The sequence below is a fragment of the Penicillium pulvis genome, assembly GCF_028828015.1.
Source record: "Penicillium pulvis strain IBT 33274 chromosome Unknown contig_7_segment1_segment0, whole genome shotgun sequence".
NCBI lineage: Eukaryota > Fungi > Ascomycota > Eurotiomycetes > Eurotiales > Aspergillaceae > Penicillium > Penicillium pulvis.
This window is the reverse complement of record NW_026643079.1, coordinates 2786388-2804123: the sequence shown is the minus strand read 5'-3', so window position 1 is coordinate 2804123 and position 17736 is coordinate 2786388. Positions and strand designations below refer to the sequence as shown.

General features: G+C 50.8%; 6 protein-coding genes across 6 annotated transcripts; 4 read left to right on the top strand and 2 right to left on the bottom strand.

Moving 5' to 3' along the window:
- Window positions 1–1248: 1248 nt before the first annotated feature.
- On the top strand, window positions 1249–4177 carry N7503_009024 (Aim21 family protein; the record flags this gene model as incomplete). Its single annotated transcript, XM_057068571.1, has 2 exons — window positions 1249–2179; window positions 2244–4177. 2 exons carry the CDS (start codon window positions 1249–1251, stop codon window positions 4175–4177), a joined length of 2865 nt encoding a protein of 954 aa, XP_056919426.1.
- A 783-nt stretch (window positions 4178–4960) lies between these two features.
- On the bottom strand, window positions 4961–6004 carry N7503_009023 (transcription factor SUA7; the record flags this gene model as incomplete). Its single annotated transcript, XM_057068570.1, has 1 exon — window positions 4961–6004. The coding sequence occupies one exon, from the start codon at window positions 6002–6004 to the stop codon at window positions 4961–4963; it is 1044 nt and encodes a 347-aa protein (XP_056919425.1).
- A 780-nt stretch (window positions 6005–6784) lies between these two features.
- Window positions 6785–7299, top strand: N7503_009022 (ATP synthase subunit H; the record flags this gene model as incomplete). The annotated part of the gene is made up of 3 exons (XM_057068569.1): window positions 6785–6811; window positions 6868–6943; window positions 7034–7299. The coding sequence occupies 3 exons, from the start codon at window positions 6785–6787 to the stop codon at window positions 7297–7299; spliced, it is 369 nt and encodes a 122-aa protein (XP_056919424.1).
- Window positions 7300–10271: 2972 nt separating this feature from the next.
- Window positions 10272–13799, top strand: N7503_009021 (DUF1765 domain-containing protein; the record flags this gene model as incomplete). Its single annotated transcript, XM_057068568.1, has 3 exons — window positions 10272–11137; window positions 11194–12777; window positions 12830–13799. 3 exons carry the CDS (start codon window positions 10272–10274, stop codon window positions 13797–13799), a joined length of 3420 nt encoding a protein of 1139 aa, XP_056919423.1.
- Window positions 13800–14805: 1006 nt separating this feature from the next.
- N7503_009020 (uncharacterized protein) lies at window positions 14806–15665 on the top strand (the record flags this gene model as incomplete). The annotated part of the gene is made up of 2 exons (XM_057068567.1): window positions 14806–15433; window positions 15496–15665. The coding sequence occupies 2 exons, from the start codon at window positions 14806–14808 to the stop codon at window positions 15663–15665; spliced, it is 798 nt and encodes a 265-aa protein (XP_056919422.1).
- A 195-nt stretch (window positions 15666–15860) lies between these two features.
- pex19 (putative peroxisomal membrane protein receptor Pex19) lies at window positions 15861–17116 on the bottom strand (the record flags this gene model as incomplete). The annotated part of the gene is made up of 3 exons (XM_057068566.1): window positions 15861–15983; window positions 16034–16857; window positions 16942–17116. The coding sequence occupies 3 exons, from the start codon at window positions 17114–17116 to the stop codon at window positions 15861–15863; spliced, it is 1122 nt and encodes a 373-aa protein (XP_056919421.1).
- Window positions 17117–17736: the final 620 nt, after the last annotated feature.

The following is a 17736-nucleotide window of genomic DNA, read 5'->3' as shown; positions in this document are numbered from 1 at the left end:
GTGACGGTAATCGTCCCAATCTCCGTAAGGCTAGGGCCGGTTGAGAGTGGAGCTTATACCTTAACCCAAGACTCAACGAACCTGCTCGTGTGATTTCCTTATCGAATAGATGATTATGAATTCCTTTCACAAGAAAGACATAATTCTGTTCGAGTGTCCCCAAGCATTCATTACTATGCTTTTTCTTCTGGGTGCATTGAACGAGGGGTCTTTCATGCTAGATGATGCAATGCGGAGAACCATTCACACTCACCGCCTCGGCCAGGCAGTCCAATCAAGTCTCACGGAAATAATCGAGACCGATATTCCTTATCATATTGGAGCGATCCCTATGAATCTTCGATGCACCGCCACCGTATCAGAGATAGGCTATTAATATCCCTTCCCATGGTCTGGACCCAAATGAGTTTCGGTCCAATAGTCTGCGAAAAGGAGAGGAAAATAGGAGATTCATCGTTGTACAAAAAGACGCTAGACTGGCTAGACAGACCGCCATGAAGGCCACACGAAGCATGATTTGCCCCCGAACCTAAACGATCTCGACCACTCTCCACTCTTCGTGAGGCATTTGCTTCGAAAATGCCGCAGAAAGGTCCTCGAATTTGAGGTATTCCAATGATTCATTAAATCGCTCGTCCCATGAAGAATGAATGGGCGATCAAACACCTCGAATCGAATGATGTATGATAGAGTATTATAGATCCATTTGTTTAATACAATTCAGCTACTGTAGAAGAACGTCGAGACCCGTAATATTACGGTAAAAGACCCATGATTGATTGGACGCAGACTTTGGATGCGGTCAGAGCACGTCACGCGCTCGGTGGGTCGTGGCAGAACGAGGCATACATCATCCTGCTTTCCTGTCTTTGATTTCTCAAAGTATCTCCTTTCCCCTCATTTGGCACTACTTTCACCGTTTTGTGCTGTATTCTTTTCAATTGGCCTCTAGGCATTTGTGATATTCGACAGATCAATCTGGGTAAGCAAATCACCTGTGCATCTGCTTATCAGCTACCCGCCCCTTCCCCCTCCCCTACTGGACAGACCAGGGGCCTGGACCTATCCTGCATCTATAGACGTCACTTGTCGGGCTGTTGACCCCACAGAATCATGCCCCTCAAGCCTTGGCCTGCATGCTTTCCAAGTGTACAGAAAAAGGCCTAAAATGCCTCAAACACGTGGCCCTCGGGTGTAGTCGAGCCTAAGCTGATATTGAAATACGACAGCTTCAAAAAGATCTTCATCATGTCCTCCCAAACTGCTCCGGTCATTCCTCCTCGACCGTCTCGATCCCCACAGCCGCGTTCCTCTTTAGAAATGCCTGGTATCCCTCCACGCCCGGCTCACCGCCGCATCGATCGATCAATGTCTCCAATGCGGAGCAGCTATGCTCCATCTCCTTTCAACGAATGGAGTGGTCCGAGTTTGAGCCGGACCACGTCGAACGACATCCCTCAGCTTCCCCAGCGCCCCCCGAGCGTAACAATACCGTCCCTTGGCGAGGAAGGGATTGAGTATGCAGATCTAGATGTTGGAAACGTACCCGAAGGTCATAACCAGGACCCGACAGAGACTCGTAACGTTAGCAGTGACCTCAAGATTCATGCGCCGAGACCCTCCTTGCCTACGTTAAGTGCTAAGGCCAAAGTGCAGGCGGTCACCCGCACAGACTCTCGCCAGGCTGCTGCTGCTGGCCTGGGCCGTGACAGCGAAAGCTCCCCCGCACTCGAAGAGCCGGAACGGGCCAGTCGATCACTGCATTCCCGAGCCAGCGGTTCGCGGGCCGAGTCGTCCACCGCTTCCTCCGATCGCCGACTTTCCATGCAGCCCGGAGATGAACATGGCTTCCGAGTACCTATGTACCCTAATGCTGGTGATGTCCAAGCACCTTCTCCTAGCCCCTACTTGGACCAAGGCTCTCAACGCTCAGGTCGCAACCACCACCGTTCTCGTAGTGCCCGAGACTCCTCCTTGCCCCCGGGTAGTTACGGCCTGCACGGCCACGGTGTGCCAAATGGTGATAAGTTCGAGAAAGCCTGGTATGATAAGCACCCCGATGAATATGTTAAGGAGGAAGGGCAATACGGCCCTGGCGTGGGCACTCCTCGCCCCGATTGGGCTCTGAGCAGTGACGATCTGAACAAGATTGTTCGAGGCCCAGCTGGCTCTACACCAGGTAAGCGCTTAAATGGCAGGAAAGTAATTTTAAACAAGCCCTAATCTCAATTATCAAATAACAGGCACTTCTCCTGATGTTCAGGGAACACCTGAGGAGGAAGTTGGATACCTTGCTTCTGATGAATATATGCACCGCATGGCATCTCCCCCACCTGACAACCGCCTTGATTCTCAGCCCGCCATAGAATCTCCCCTCCGCCAGATGAGCTTCCCAGCCTCGGAAATCGAGCCTAAAAATGCGCCTGCCTCCCCGCTGCGTCATGTCAGGAGCAGATCCCATGGCAATCATGCAGATAATGACATTATCCACGTCGACAACCCGAGGCACCCTCTTCACCACCCAGATGGATTTGCTGCCACTCCAGCGCAAGATGAGCCAACCGTGGCAGTTGAAGAAAGATTCGAAGAAGATGAACCTATTCTGGCTGCTGATGAAGCACGTCCCGAGTCGGCATACCTCCACCCTGCAGTTTCACCTACTCGGGGAAGTTTTGATGAGGAGTATCGAAGCCGGACACCTAGTGTTTCACACAGCCGTTCTAACAGCAGATCGGCCAGTGCTCAAGGAGTGCCAAATTTGACTCGGTTTGACTCCCGTGAAATGCATGATGATAATCACACCCCTCTGGAGAATGTCGAGGAATACGAGCCATTGTTCCCAGACGATGAGACCAAGAAGGAACGCCCCGTTTCAGTTGCAGATCGTTTCAAACAGCGCCCTGAGCTGTCCAAGCACAGGTTCCCGAGTCAGGATATCTGGGAAGATGCACCGAACAGTCTGCAGCTCCATGCTACCGTCACAACCCCGGATCTCCCCAGACGCGACTCCTCGGATATTTTTGAGACACCCGAACAAGAAGCCATGCGCAGGATGCAGAACTCTAAGATTGATTCTCACCAAGTAGCCAGTCATATTCTTGAAGGAGAGAGTGCTCGTGAAAGCCCCAAGGCCCCCAAGCGCCCCAACGCTATCAAGCAGCGATTCCCAAGTCAGGATATTTGGGAGGATGCACCCGACAGCCAGCAACTGGTGACTACCGTCGAGCCCGTGGAAGATGGGGTGAAAAGCCCAGAAGTACCCGCCAAACCCAGTATCCCTACCCGCCCGCAGAAACAGCCGCAAAACACATCACCGATAGAGAAGCGTCAACCACCAGTCATGCCTGGTCGCCCGAAGCCCCAGGTACCGGTTCGTCCCGCAAAGGCTAATACTCAGGCACCGGCTGGCTCAGATACCAAAGAGGCTTCTCTTGAAGGCCCAGCCGTGCCCAAAGCAAAGCCAGCAGTGCCAGCTCGTCCCGGTGGCAGCAAGATTGCGGCTCTGAAAGCAGGATTTCTCACGGATTTGAACTCGCGTCTCCAGCTAGGCCCTCAACAGCCAAAACCCCAGGAGAAGGAGCCTGAACCCCCGGCAGAGAAGCAGCCACTAAGTGATGCCCGCAAGGGCAGAGCTCGTGGTCCTACCCGGCGAAAGCCCGCTGCGGAGAATGCCAATGCTCGACTGCCGACTATTCCAGAGATCAAAATTACAGAAACATGGAACGTCTGGCAGCTTTGTGAAGATGGCAATCTGGTTGTCGGTGACGAGAAGAAGGTCACCAAGGCGCCAGAAGTATCCATTCCCGCTGAACCCACCATGGCACCAGAGATCGCAAGGAACATTGCCGGTGAACCTGTTGACCCGACCCCGGCGCCTCCCGCGGTGATCGATGAGACTGCTTCTAATGATACTGGCGCAGCTCCCGAAATTGAGCAGACTCTAACCGAAGACGTAGCCCCAGAGCAAATTTCTGAGCCCCTTGTTGAGCCCCCAACTCAATCAGACGAGCCGCAGTCCGATCCAAAGGAAGATGAGCCCTTGACTGAGACCACTCAAGCTCTTGTTGAAGAAGTCTCCTCCCCCAAATTGGAGAACGCCCTCGAGGACATGACTGCTTCGGCCGATGGCAAGAAGGCATCAGACGGTGATATACACGGCGTGGCATCGTCATCTTAGTATCTGATTTGTTATGTCTTTCCCTTTTTATTCTCATACCTTGTCTTCTTCGTTCGCCTTGTTTCTTTTCTGCTGTTGATGGTCTGAATATGGGGACGCGTAGAAGTACATTCTACAACGTCAACACGCCCAGACCCTGCTAACATTATCCAACCCCTCCAACCTGCTCAAATTATTTTTGCGTGTTGTTTAATTAGTGATTATTGAATCACCAGACCATGAATCTATTCCATTATGGCATCTTGTAGAATGCCACTTGGTTGATTTGGAAGCTGTCTTGTTGGTCATTTGGCATTAGTGCGTCCAATGGCTTGAGGCCCAGTATTCTTTAGGTAATGTTTAACTAGAGTATATAGCCATGTAGACCGAATGTTGATGAGCGTCGATGTACTATCGATCGCTATTCCTAAATTGAGAGCCCTAAGCCACGATGGTCTGCAGTATACAATCATGATTTTTCCAGCTTTACAACTAGGGCATGGACCACGGAGAGCGAGTAATACAATTGGTAGTGAATTTGGTAGTTCTGTTTCGATGAATTACCCATGTGCATTAATGGCATCTTAGACTAAAGACAAGAAAAGCATTTTTGGGCTAGCAAATGGTCACTTCTGGGGTATTGAATCTGTCAAAAAAGCCCTTTTTTTAGTCACTTTCGTTTTTAAGGATTGGGACAAAAACCACTTGAAACCAATAGAAGGGTGAAAGCCACACATCATGATCTGCATGAACCATGTACGAGAGAATATACAGCGAAAATCAAACGGGGGTTCCCAGGTAAGCTTAGCTCACAGGAAGCTTAGACACGTCACCTCTGCCGTCTCTGATCCATTCCTTGTCGATCAAGCGATCACGCTCAGCATACAGCTGCTTGTAGGCACCGCGAATAGTTCCGTCGCTAACGTGAGCAACAACAGCAATCTCCTTTGGAGACTTGGGGTGACCCATAAGGTACGATGCCATGTAGATACAAGCAGCCACGATAGACAGGGGAGAACGTCCAGCCAGATCACCCATGGCTGTGACACGGTCAGACAGCGAAGAGGAGACACTGGTAACCGAGTATGGAAGATCGAGCAGGTTGCAGAAACGGCTGCAGAGGTCGCTTGGTTTGGTCGAAGTAGTAGCAGTGTAGTTATCAGTGGAATCAGCACCACCAGACGCGTTGTTGCGCTCAATATTTTGGGCGGTGAAAAATTTCTCAAGAGCCTTGTAGATGCGGCCAATCTCCTTGCGAGTGACTTTCGTCACAGCAAAGATCTCAGTGAAGGTACGTGGGACCTTGCACTGACGGCACGCAATGAAGATACACCCAGCGATAATCACATCCTGGGATTTGCCCTTGAAAGCTTTCGCATCATCCACGACCTTGAAGAGATACTTGGCCGTGTCGGCCACGTTCTTCTGGATATTGAAGCCGTCACAGAGAGCACCGATCTCCTTGTATGCTGCCAACAGGGCCTTGTTGGACTTCTCGTTGGACTGCTTGTTCTGAGCACGGTAAAGATCACGGGATCGACCAGTAGCTCCGCTAGCGATGGTAGTCTCAAGTTGATCTCCGTTAAGAAGCGGGTTCGAGGCATCTCCGACACGAGAAGGATCGTCATTGTTTTGATCGTCGTTCGAAAAGGTTCGCCACTCGGAATGCATATCGATTTCGCGATCAGCTAGAACTAAGCCGCAAGAGCCACAGACAGTCTCGTGGGAGTCCGGAAACTCCAAGTTGGGAGGCACTTCCTTGCATTCGGGGCAACAGAGCGTCGCAGAGAGGTTTTTCTTCCACGGGGTTGTTGCCGCATCGGCCGCCACACTGGAAAGGGTCGCCATCTTCTTTGCTTGCCGAATTTGCTCGAAGCGGGATTTCTGCCTCTTGGCAATCCTTTTGGCAGTGACGGGGATGTTGTATTTGCGATTATAGTAACGAAGGAACAGTGGCGAATACACCTTGGCGGATGTGCCACGAGTAGAAAAAGAGCAGTAGCTACCTTCTCAGGTTGCGCGCACCACTACCCAGGTATTCATGTTAGCCCATCCGCATCCAGCATGAAAACTACGACAAGCCGGGATGATGTCGCCGCCTGACTGGGGTATCCAGGTTGCGACACCACAAACTTTCCCGAGTCCTCGAGGCCGTCATTACCTTTCAGATATGGCCACGCGCAGCGAAACAGATCACCCCCCAGTGGTGAGGAAGCCTTCGCTAATCTGCGCTTTCTTTGAAAAGAAAGAGAGTCAGAGAGCCTCGATGCCTGAGCTTGTTCGACCGCGGGGAACCAATCAAGGTCTCCGTAAGAACGAGCTCACGAAAAGGGTCGTCGAACCGGATGGCTGCAGGAACGCGAAGAGCAGAGGAGTCGAGTTCCGGAGACAAGCTGAGGGTGGGGGTGGATCGAGGAGCTGGGGGAGAGATGAGAGGAGACAAAGGTGAAGTGAGAGACGAGACCGGCTGAGAACAATCCGGAGTATCACGTGATAATGACTCAGCGCCAAGCATTTCCTTCCGAACAGAAGTCGTTTTGAACTTCACTGCACCGGAACGACGGCTCAGATCTCCTTCCTGTCGAGCATCCCCTCATTCTACGTCTACCGACTACCCCCGTCGCCAAGATGATGTCCCAGTCTCTCCGGGCTTCGGTAGGTTACTACTGGCGATGTTTTATATTCAACCGGCTAACGCGATCACGAACCAGCGCTCCCTCTTCACCCGTGCCGCTCGGCAACAGGTCCCGGTCGCTCGCACCTTCGTGACCTCCGCTGTCCGCCGCGGTATGTATCGATCTTGAATACCCTAAGGGCTCATACAATATCCTTCAGCTCGACACTCAATCTCGCCTGTTCCTGACTGACATCTCCCAGCCGACACCATCCAGGACCTGTACATCAACCAGCTCAAGGCCTACAAGCCCACCCCCATCAAGGCTAGCGACGCCGATGCCCACGTCCAGAAGTTCGCTCTCCCCAAGGCTCCCGCTTCTCCCGAAGAGGCCAACCTTGCCGGTGAGCTCTCCGCCTACGAGCAGTCCGTGGTTGAGGTTGAGGGCCAGGCCGCCGCTGGTGAGGCCGCTCCCGTCGAGGAGAGCTGGTTCGTCGAGGAGGAAGAGGAGGCTGCCGCTGCCCACTAAATTTCTCTTTCTATCGTTTGGCAAGGTCTGGGGAAATATGGGGGGCCGGCTGTGCATGCCTGTGGCGTGACTAGATTGGCCGCCTCTCGGGTCCTGAAGCTTGTAAATTAGACCACCCTTGAAATGTTCAACCTCTTTTTACTTCGTTCTCGACAAGGTCCTTCCGTGGGTCTGCTTCAACCATTGTGCCTGCTCTTGAGTTAAGATATTCGCCTTCTAAGTCTGGAGCGTGACATGCGCCCGTGCACATGGTGCGACAGGGTTCCCGTATTATGCTAATTCTCGACACCGATCGTGCTATGCTACCATGTAACCTCAAATTATGCTTGAGTGAATAAGACCGGTACACGAATCCCTTAAAAAACTTGAATTGAGATCACTTTTCGAGCCATGTCAACAAAGCTCGAGTGTACAGCATCTGATAAACAGATTAACCCTCACGCGAATGCCTAGACATCGTAATTCTTTGAACTGCGTCAGTAGATCGATTGACTAGTCTATATACCTAACAGCCATGCATATGGCCAGTCTGAAATTAGAAGGAACAATCTATGCATGGTCATGATGCCCCCTGGCTATCCAGAGGGGTGCTCCGATGCCGGCGATCGTTGACATGTCTAGCATAGTTGATTTGATCGAATGGAAATCATAACAGCTCCAGGTAAGTCGGATCAGACCTGTCGGAACATTATGCTTTGAACCCATCCATATAAGTAAACAACGTGGTGTTTTGGTTGGCTTGGAGAATTCAAGACTGTACGTAGAGAGTTGCCATGTATATATCCGCCATTCTGTTGTTGATCAGATGTGGAATTCGAATTAGCCAAGACTTAAAGGGATGAAATAGGAACGGAGACAAAGGCAAAACTATGGGGTGACTACCAGGATGTAAAGCAACCAAAAAAAAAGACAAAAAGAAATGACAAGAGTGGGATTTGAACCCACGCCTACAAACGTAGATCAGGAAATTGATGTCAAGGTGAACCTTAACCTGACGCCTTAGACCAACTCGGCCATCTTGCCAATTTACGGAATATGGAAGCTTATCTGGCTTTATAATCTAGGCCCAGACCTAGCTCTAATTTGCTGGATGAGGCGTCTTGTTAGCTGTCGTCGTAACAAGTGGACCTGGGGCTGGACACCCTGCATAATGAGCCTAATGACGTGGTCCCATCAATGAATCTGGCCGAGCTTAATCCCCGCTTGTTAGTGCCTCTTCTAATTTTCTTTTTTGCCTTCAGCTCGTATCGAATTGCTTTTTGTCTCTCGCAGCCTTATGCACCACTTCGTGAAATTGTCCGTTCAACAGCCACCCTATTGATTGTTCATGCAGCCACTTTCTTATGGCACCTTTTTCGATCCTAGCCGAGACCGTGGCTGGGATACATTGACAGGGGGTGAAATATGAAACTATCGCCAAGAGCTTGCGCAATGCCCTGGAGAAGTGGCCCTGAGATTACACCAGCGGAACCAAGTCAAACCCAAAGGGCTCATGCTTAGCCAGGTTTATCCATGGGCCTTGACAGTCTTTTAGTGGCGGGAACCCCTGCCGAGTGGGTAATGAACGACGATGATGTCCCACAAGACAGTCTAGATTGACACATATGTCCCCATGAATCTGCGATGCCGATTCGATCGTAATCCTGGTCGAGTATGGTGCACCAGCTGTACCATTTGAAGTTCAAGTATTTTCAATTTCCCTGTAGAGGAATGTGGGGCACCATGTCATATCATTGTCGTTTTCTTCTTCTGGGTTTGATCGTGCCACCTGGGAAGCGACATTCCACAATGGAATGTATATACTACCATGGGTGCAGCCCTGGAGGAATGGCGTTGAAATATGAGAATATAGCAGATCTTGACCAATTGCTAATAGTGACCAGTGAATCTACTATAACACGGAAGTGGGCGGATCGGGTAACTTGTATATAAACCTAAAACCAGCTTGGACATGCACCTTATCTTTTCCCCTCTTTGGAGCGAATTCTATCTAAACCTTTCGGAGCCGATGTTATTGGCGCTGCTGTGCCAGGTTGCAATCAAGACCAAGGTCAGCCTGGAAATAGACCATTGAAGAGGGACACAAGATTACGCGAGAATGATGACTATATACAGAGTGGGTTATGCAGTGGGGAACGGACAGCGTGTCTCACATTAGCATGGGGAGATTGGGTCAAGGGGAGAGAGGATCTGAATCAATTACAGCATTAATCTTTTTCTCTGATTATCATTCGTTTTCATATCTTCTATTGTTTTACTTTTGGTGCTCTTCAGTTTGTTTCAACTTCTTTCTCTCCTACCTTCTATCAAACCTCCAACCTCTTCTCCTCCACCCCCTTCCTCCCCGACCCGATCATACCAATAAACAAACCTTGAAAAAAAAAAAAGACAACAATCCCAACCTCACCAATCATCACGCCTCATATAAACGGGGCTGCGTGTTATCCCTTTCATCAATTATTCTGTTCTACGTCAACTCCCTCACTTCCGCTTCCCCGCCACTACGCGACCGGACCCTTGTTCTGCCCCCGAACCGCCCGTTAAAGGATTTCCCGACGCCGATCATTTCACTCGGCCGCTGGCCCTTGTAGCTGCAGCGACGATCCATCTATCTACAGGTCACCGACTTCTCTACATTTTTTTGTCCTTCTCGGATGTGTGCGCGTTCAGCTTTTGGAGAAATCTGATCCCTCCCCGCGTGTGACTGATCGAAGGACCCTTTGCGCTTCCTTCACCCGTTGCTCCCGTTCTATTTTATTGGATTTGTTTTCCCTTTCGGAGGGGGGCTGCTGTGTTTACTTGTTGCTCCTGTGGATCTGGAAATGCTGCGCGTCTAAGCACTAATTACTGACCGGAAATCTTCTGGTGTATGGAGAAGCTGGTCTTCTTCAAAACCCTCGTTACGTCTGCGGTGCTCCCCCGGGGAAATGTCCAGTTCTAGACAGCTACTCCCCTGACCGCTTCCTCCTACCATGTCTTTGCCCTCCCTTGAAACAACGAGTGTCTATACGAAAGATGAAGGGAGTGACCTACTCCAACGCGCTGCCAGCTACACCGATCTCCCCAGTCAGGCAGACGCAGATACCGGCTCACCCAGCCTACGAAGAACGTTCTCCGACTATGCCGTCCCTACACAAGCCGAATCGCCGACTAAGCCCACGAAAGAAAGTGTAGCTGCCGGGAAAGATATCCTACGCCGCACATCCCTGCGATCTAAAAATAGAACCTCCGCCGCCGTCACTCACTTCACACTTTCATCGTCGGAGGACTTGAAGGACTTGGACCCGCAAAATGCTGGAACAAAACTACCGGAACACAGGGCACCGGAGCCCGCTGCTCGACCGTCGAAGAGCCGCTCAATGTCAGGTCGGATAGTCAGTCTTGCGCGCAAACCATTTGGATCATCATCGAGATCACCCTCTCCTTCCACGGCTAAGAGGGTGAAGCAGAGAGCAGAGGAGTCTCCAACGAGATCAGGAGGGCGCAAAAATGAGTCGGACTCGGATTCAGGACCGACGCGCAGGCGGACAATTCTATATAAGCGGCCGCGTCGCCCTATGCTTGCAGTGGTAGCCAAAGGGCACGAGGACTCTCCTGGATCACCAAGTAGTCCTTCTAGCAGTAGTCCTGGCAGCACTTTGCTGCGACACCGGACCTCCTTTGAGAAATTTACTGCCTCTCTCTCTGTCTCGACACCAGTCCTTCCTCCGATGCCCAAGGGGGCTGCTGCTACAGCTGCTGCTACAGCTGCTTCCTTTCAAAATACCGCACCCGAGCAATCGCGGAAGAAAGATGAGCTTTGGGGGATATTCCGCGGCCTGGAAGCGGATTTCCAAAAGTGAGTATCTAAACTCACCATACCAAAATGACACCATTTCTGACTAAGAGACACAGGTTCCAATCTAAGTCAACCTCTCTCAAGGCCAATGTTATTCGATCTTCACTCCTTCCTTTCCTCAGCCGTCATCATCTACACACCTCCTGCAAGAAGCTCAGACCCGAAGACTTGGATCGTCGGGTCAATATTCTAAACAAGTGGTGGATCGGGATGCTGGAGATGCTCAATGGGAAGCACAATCAGTCAATATCTGGAACGGACAGACCTGTCTTCTTAGAGGCAGTTGTGGGCATTATGACTCGGCCAGAATGGCGCATGCCATTTCCCACAGCTCAGCAAAGCAGTGGAGTCACAACAGACTCGTTGCAATATGCGTCAACTTCTGTGTCGGAAACCTCCGAGGGTTCAGGCTCATCAGGATCAGATTTCCTGGTTGAATCGATCCATCATAACATTCGGAACATTTTTGTGCAAAACCTATTGTCCCAAATGTCGTTTGTTGTAGATCGAATGTCCATGAGGCACGCACCTGCAAGTCTGGTCGCTTTCTGCGGCAAGGCTTGTGCCTATGCCTTCTTTTTCTGCCCAGGGGTACCAGATATTTTGGTTCGTCTGTGGAACATAGCTCCTGCCATGTTCCGCCGCGTCTTCGCCGAATCCACCGTGTCTCGAGTTGGGACCATGCGCGCATACACCCAAGAGCTCGCACTCAGCTTTCCTGCCGCTCTTCGCCCACTAGCGTTTCACTCGCATGCACCCTTATTGCGATATTTGCGAACGAAGCCAGAGGCCCCCTTGAACACAGCTAACATTGCCTGGAATGGACCATGGACTACACGCTGGTCTGGCCGCGAAACTGATTTGTTCTTCGTTTTCGTCAAATATATCCATATTCTCTATGCGGAGTACTTGCCACCAGAGACCGAGAAAGCCAAGCGAATTTTGGCGCCTGGCTTGCTTCTGGTTCATGCACAGCTTCTTGTCACGTTTGAGGACACGATCTACAAGCAATCAGTACAGCAAATGCCCGAAAATCCGTCCACAGCGGCTGCCGTTACATTTGACGATTATCTCGAATCACCGGATGCTTCTGCCTCCCCCCATCAAATTGGAGGTGCAAGAAACAGCCACCGCTCAATGGCAGAGAATCGATTGATCATTCTTTTGCGTGACTTGCTTTCTGAATCCTCTGCGGAACCGAACCGGGCACGCCTGCTGTATGCCGAGACATTCTGTGGGCTTTTAAAGATTGTTGCCCAGAAGATTTCCCTCTTTGACCACAATGCGTGTTTCCTGCTGTGTGACTTTACAGAGGAGGCGATCCCGATTATCACCCGATATGCGCAGTCAATCGAAACGGAGCTCTTCGACTGGGCCTTTTGGTTGGACGTATGTCGGCAGATGAATCAGAGCCATAATTCCCTGACCGAAGTTCGGGTGTTTTCGTTCATTTATGCCGTCTGGGGAACCTGGACTGCCAGTGAGGAGAGGAAAGCGAGTCTATGCTTAGACTTTCTATTGCACGAACCCGTTTTTTACCACTATTTTAACCATTGGAGTCCCATGGTGCGTGCCTACTTCCACCGCCTACTTTGCTGGAGGGTGGGCCGGTTCAGCGGGGATCCTTCGGCGCTTGATTCGTGAGTTTCACCGGATTGCCACTTCAGTCTTCATTGCTAATCAATACTTTAGGAACATATATGAGACCCTTTCAGATCGTTTAATGCGAGTTTGGGAGTATTATGTTGGGTTCCAATCAAAGGCAGAGGAAGGACTTACTGCACCCTTGTCATCCGCACCCTGTACACCTGCTCCAGGACGAAGAATCATCATCATTCGATGTGACAACCAAATCTCTCCTGTGAATCTATTTGTTTCATTTGACCGTGTGGTTCCACCCATGTCTTCCGATCAAATCATGACACATCGGAGATCCAGTTCCTCGGATTCAACGGGTTCAGAAGGCCAGACATCCAAACGTCGATGGGGTCTTCTTCGGTCCATGTTTGGCAGTTCGTCGGCTAGCCGGGCCACAGACGGCATCAGCAGCAGCTCTGACGAGCTCGACAACACTGGCATCGATTTAACCATGACCTCTGAGAGCAAGTGTCTAGAGGATCATGAGCCAACCCCAAACACCAGTTCGGATGATCTTGTCCGCCCCAAAACACCCCACCAGCCCTTCTTCTTCAAGTTCTCACTAGAATGGATGGATCGGCCACAGTGGCCTACCAAGAACAAGCGCCTCTTCACCCCCTGCCTCCCCGTGGCATCTCAAATCCATGTGCAGCATCGACGTTCCCCCTCCAAACCGTGCGAGTTCGACGACGACACCAGCTCCGAAGCTGTGACAGACTCCGAGATGACTCCTGGTGAAAACCCATCCGACCTTCCTTCAGAATCCAAGCTACTCTCGACAGAAACAGTTTCAGAAATGCAGAATCGAGTGCACACTACCAAGGACTCGCCATTGCCAGAACTGCCCTTCCAACCGGTCTACGACCATCTGGTGCCCAGCAAATATGCTGGTCGTGCCCTCGCGGAATGGGCACACATCGTCTCGGAATGCGACAGCTTTTTTGCCCGGCGACGTGATGAAGGTGTCCCATCCGACCGCGCCGTTGAGAACCCGACCCTGGGAGTCGAAAGTTTTCGAAAGTAACGAGCCGCAATTGCCCACCCCCATCTCCTTCACCTCTCTCCATCTACGCAGCCGGTCGGGCTATCACAAAATTACTCCCGACATAATACCTACCACACTCCTTTCCTTTGATCAAATATAGACTCCCAAAGCCTTCAAGGCCTGGGAAAGCATGTTCTCACTAGTTGTTCCACTTTTTCCCTTACCCTCTTCTTCTCTTTGATTCTACTTCTTCATTGCGCCGTGTGCATCGCGGGTTTGGAGCATAGGGTTTTGGCGTTCACAAGCTCGACCTTCGAGGCTGGTTTTCTTTCTTTTCATTCCCTTCTATTTCACCTTTTCTCTACTTTTCTTCTGTATTCCAGCGAGATGCACAACTTTGACTACCTATTCATTTAAAAATAGTTTCATACATGGTAATTGATCTGCTTACCATGCACTCGACCTTATAACCGTACTGATTCGTTCTCAAGGCTCTTGGTAGTGAAGTGAGGGCCACAGTATTGATAGAAGCGTATATCCTAACTAGGCAATGTAAAAATCAAATGTGTAGCGAACGCTTATGTGAAGTGAGATGAATGGCAGCAGTGACCTGCGCGCAGAGAAAGACCGACACATAACATACATACAATCTACTCCATATCTTATCATTCCTATAGATATTCATCAATGATGAAGTATCCAACGCGTCAAGAGATAAGATTGATCTCATCCCAAGATAATCGCGATCAAAGATAATCGCGATCAACATTCCAAGCGGTGGTCTGACGTGCCAACGCGCCTCATTCACGTGGTGTGGTATGCGCGTCGCGATCCGATCGACACTCATCCCAGCCTCCATCACCATTTAAAAGTCCAACCCAATACTCACGACTTCCAATTGAATCATCAATCTTCAGTGGATCTCTAAACTAAATTGAAACCCAATCCCCGGACTCGGGCAAACAACAACACACTTCCAAAATCGAACCACGGGACCCGAAACCCACTTACTCAACCACCCTACTCAAATCAAATCAAATCCACCATGTTCGCAACACAATCTCCATCCACACCCTTCCGCCAAACATCCCACTATACCCCAGCGCGCCCATCTCCACTAGGCCTCCGCAGCTCCAACATCGCAACTCCCCCATGGACAATGGGATCTCCCTCACGCGCCGGATCCGGACACCCCCAAAAGCCAACCGGCGCAAATGAGAACGCCTTCTCCCCAGTCCCATTCTCTTCTTTCTCGCTGCACAATGCTTTCTCGCTGCACAATGATAGCCCTCAGACACAACAGCTGTCGCAACCTATATTTGGCGCCCCTGCATCCGTTTCAACTCCTTTCAACTTCTCTCCAAGCCAAGCAAACATGATGTCTCCCACCTCACCTTCGCCCTCTACACGCGCAACCAAGTTTTCAGACCGCTATACAAACCAGGTTGCCAATCCTATGAAAAGTACTACTTCGCTTGCGCGCTCGAAGACGCGGAAAATGTTTATGAATCGCGTACGGAATGAGCGTGACGAGGGCCGGCATGAGGCGCGTGGCGAGCAAATGATGCATGCGGATTATCTTGCTGATAAGCGGAAGTGGGAGGAGTCTATGGCGCGTGATATGGATGTTGTGCCGATGCAGGGAGATATGGAGGAGGATGATATGCTTCCTGGTATGTTCTTTCTCTCTTGCATTGTTTGTATTGGATGATCATTTGGCTAATGTCCTTCGCAGATGATGATGCCCGTGCTCTTGATGAGTTTGTCTCCCAAGAAGAGGCGATGCAGATGGCTATGCAGGACCAACAGAACGGTTCTTTCAGTGATGATGAGTATGATGATATCTTTATGACGTTGCCTGAGCCTGCGCTGTCTCATGAGAGTCAAGATATGGATATGTCATGAGGATTGAGTGTTTGTGGATATTTTTATTTTTGAGCGTCTATTGTCATTGCATCAGGGTGGCGTTTATGGATATGGGCTAAGGTTAATCATCTGTGGATATCTCAGTAAATGATCGGGTATCGGTCGTGTGTATATGTACAGTACAAAGCAAGCCAATGAAGATGTGTATCTTCATATTGAAACCCTAACTCTTCCTTATTGCTGTGGACAATCAGGGACCCCTCCGGCAGCAGCAGCAGCTCCAGCGCCGCCTAGATCACCCATGTCCATTAGCGGGTTTGAAATCAGCTCCTCGGGAGGACTTCCAGCAGCTTGCATCTATAAAACCAATTAGCCGGATCCCGCTACCATAACCGCGAAAGACTTACCTCCTGCATTCGCTCCCACACATACTCCCGACACTTCGGATCATCATCTGAGTATCCTGCCTCCTCAAACTTCTTCACAATTTGACCCACCACCTTCGCCTGCGTCTCATACCGAGTCATATCCTCGGGGGGGACCTTGCCCTCGGCCTTATTTTTCTCAATCCAAGGCGCAAACTTGCCATCAAGCTCCTTCATCGGCTCATACAGCATCTCCTTATTAGACAACTGTTCCATCATTCCCATGAACATCTTCGATAAATCTCCCTCGTCACCACCTGCGGCTCCAGCCTCCACAGCCTTAAGCAACTGCGCAAGCATGTCATCGGACAATCCATCATCCTCAGTCGCAGCCTCCGTAGCCCGATCCCCGGAGCTCTTCATCCGCTCCATAGTACGCTGAATCGCATCATTAAAAGACTCAGTCGGTTGTTCACTAGAACCAGAGGCTCCAGTATCGGCCGATGCAGGCGCAGGTGTGGTGCTGCTAGGCGCCGCTTTCGCGCCGGACCCGGCACCAGCATCACTATTACCACTCTCTTCGGCCATCACATCGGCAAGCAATTGTTTCAAAAAGTCACCGGGTGGGATACCACTTTCCCCAAGCTGTCTAGCGAAGGCGTCGGCACCTTCTTCTACCGAGGCGAGATTGGGGTCGGCGCCTGCGCCGAACGGATTTGCGCCCGGGTTCGACATCATGTTTGCCATGTCTTGTTCCAGCTGTTTCAGGAAAGCATCTTCATCGAAATCGGCCGGAGCCTCGGTTGCTGGTGCAGGGGCGGGCTGCGCGGGTGCAGGCTTGGGTTTGGAGAAGTCATCTAGCACGTCTATTGCGGGGAAATATGCTGATTAGATGCCGATATGACTGGCGCAAAGGGAAAATAAAAGTGGGAGGGAGAGAGATATCTTACCATCCAATTCGTCCAATTCGGAGTCATCATCATCGTCATCGTCGTGATCGGCTTGCTGCTTCTGTAGGGGCTCTGCAGCTGTAGCTTGCGCAACGGGTTGCTCAGACGCGGGGTTCTCGGGGGCTGCAGGTAGGGTTGTATCCTCCCGCAGGTCGGGGGCTGAGACGTTGGCCATGGTCGCCTATTCTAGATGAAATTTATGAATGAAGAGCGAAAATACGACCAGACCCTGTTGGTTACGGGGAAGTTGGGAAGATTCACGGCATGTGACTTTAGTTTATGGCGGGGAACCGAATGCCGATCGCCGAGAGCATATTGCATGCTTTGCACATATGGCGCGCAGTAGTACGTCAGAGATAGATTTCGTGTCCTCCAGGGCTGAGATCTGATCTGATCTGATCTATGGTCCCTGGATGCAAGGCTTAAAGACTGATGCTTTTAGGATTTGACATCTTCGGGGGGTATATCAAAGTTAGTTCCTATGGGGCCACGAGGTACGGAATGTCGAGTATATAATCTGGGGATTCCCAATGGTTTAGCGTTTCATATACGAGTTCCAGAGCATCAGACCATGTACCAATCGGTCCACCTAGACGAGGTCGGAAGGACGGAAAATCTGTAACGCGTTCAATATTGCATCATGGTAGGGGGCCAAAGAAACGTGGGACCGCGGACCGCGTGATCCCAAAGAGGGTCAAGGCACCGTGGACCTTTCTCTAATGACCTGCCTAGATCGGTGCCAAGGCTAGTCTCCTGTATATGTTTGGAGACTAGCTTTGCAGGGCTCAAGTGAAA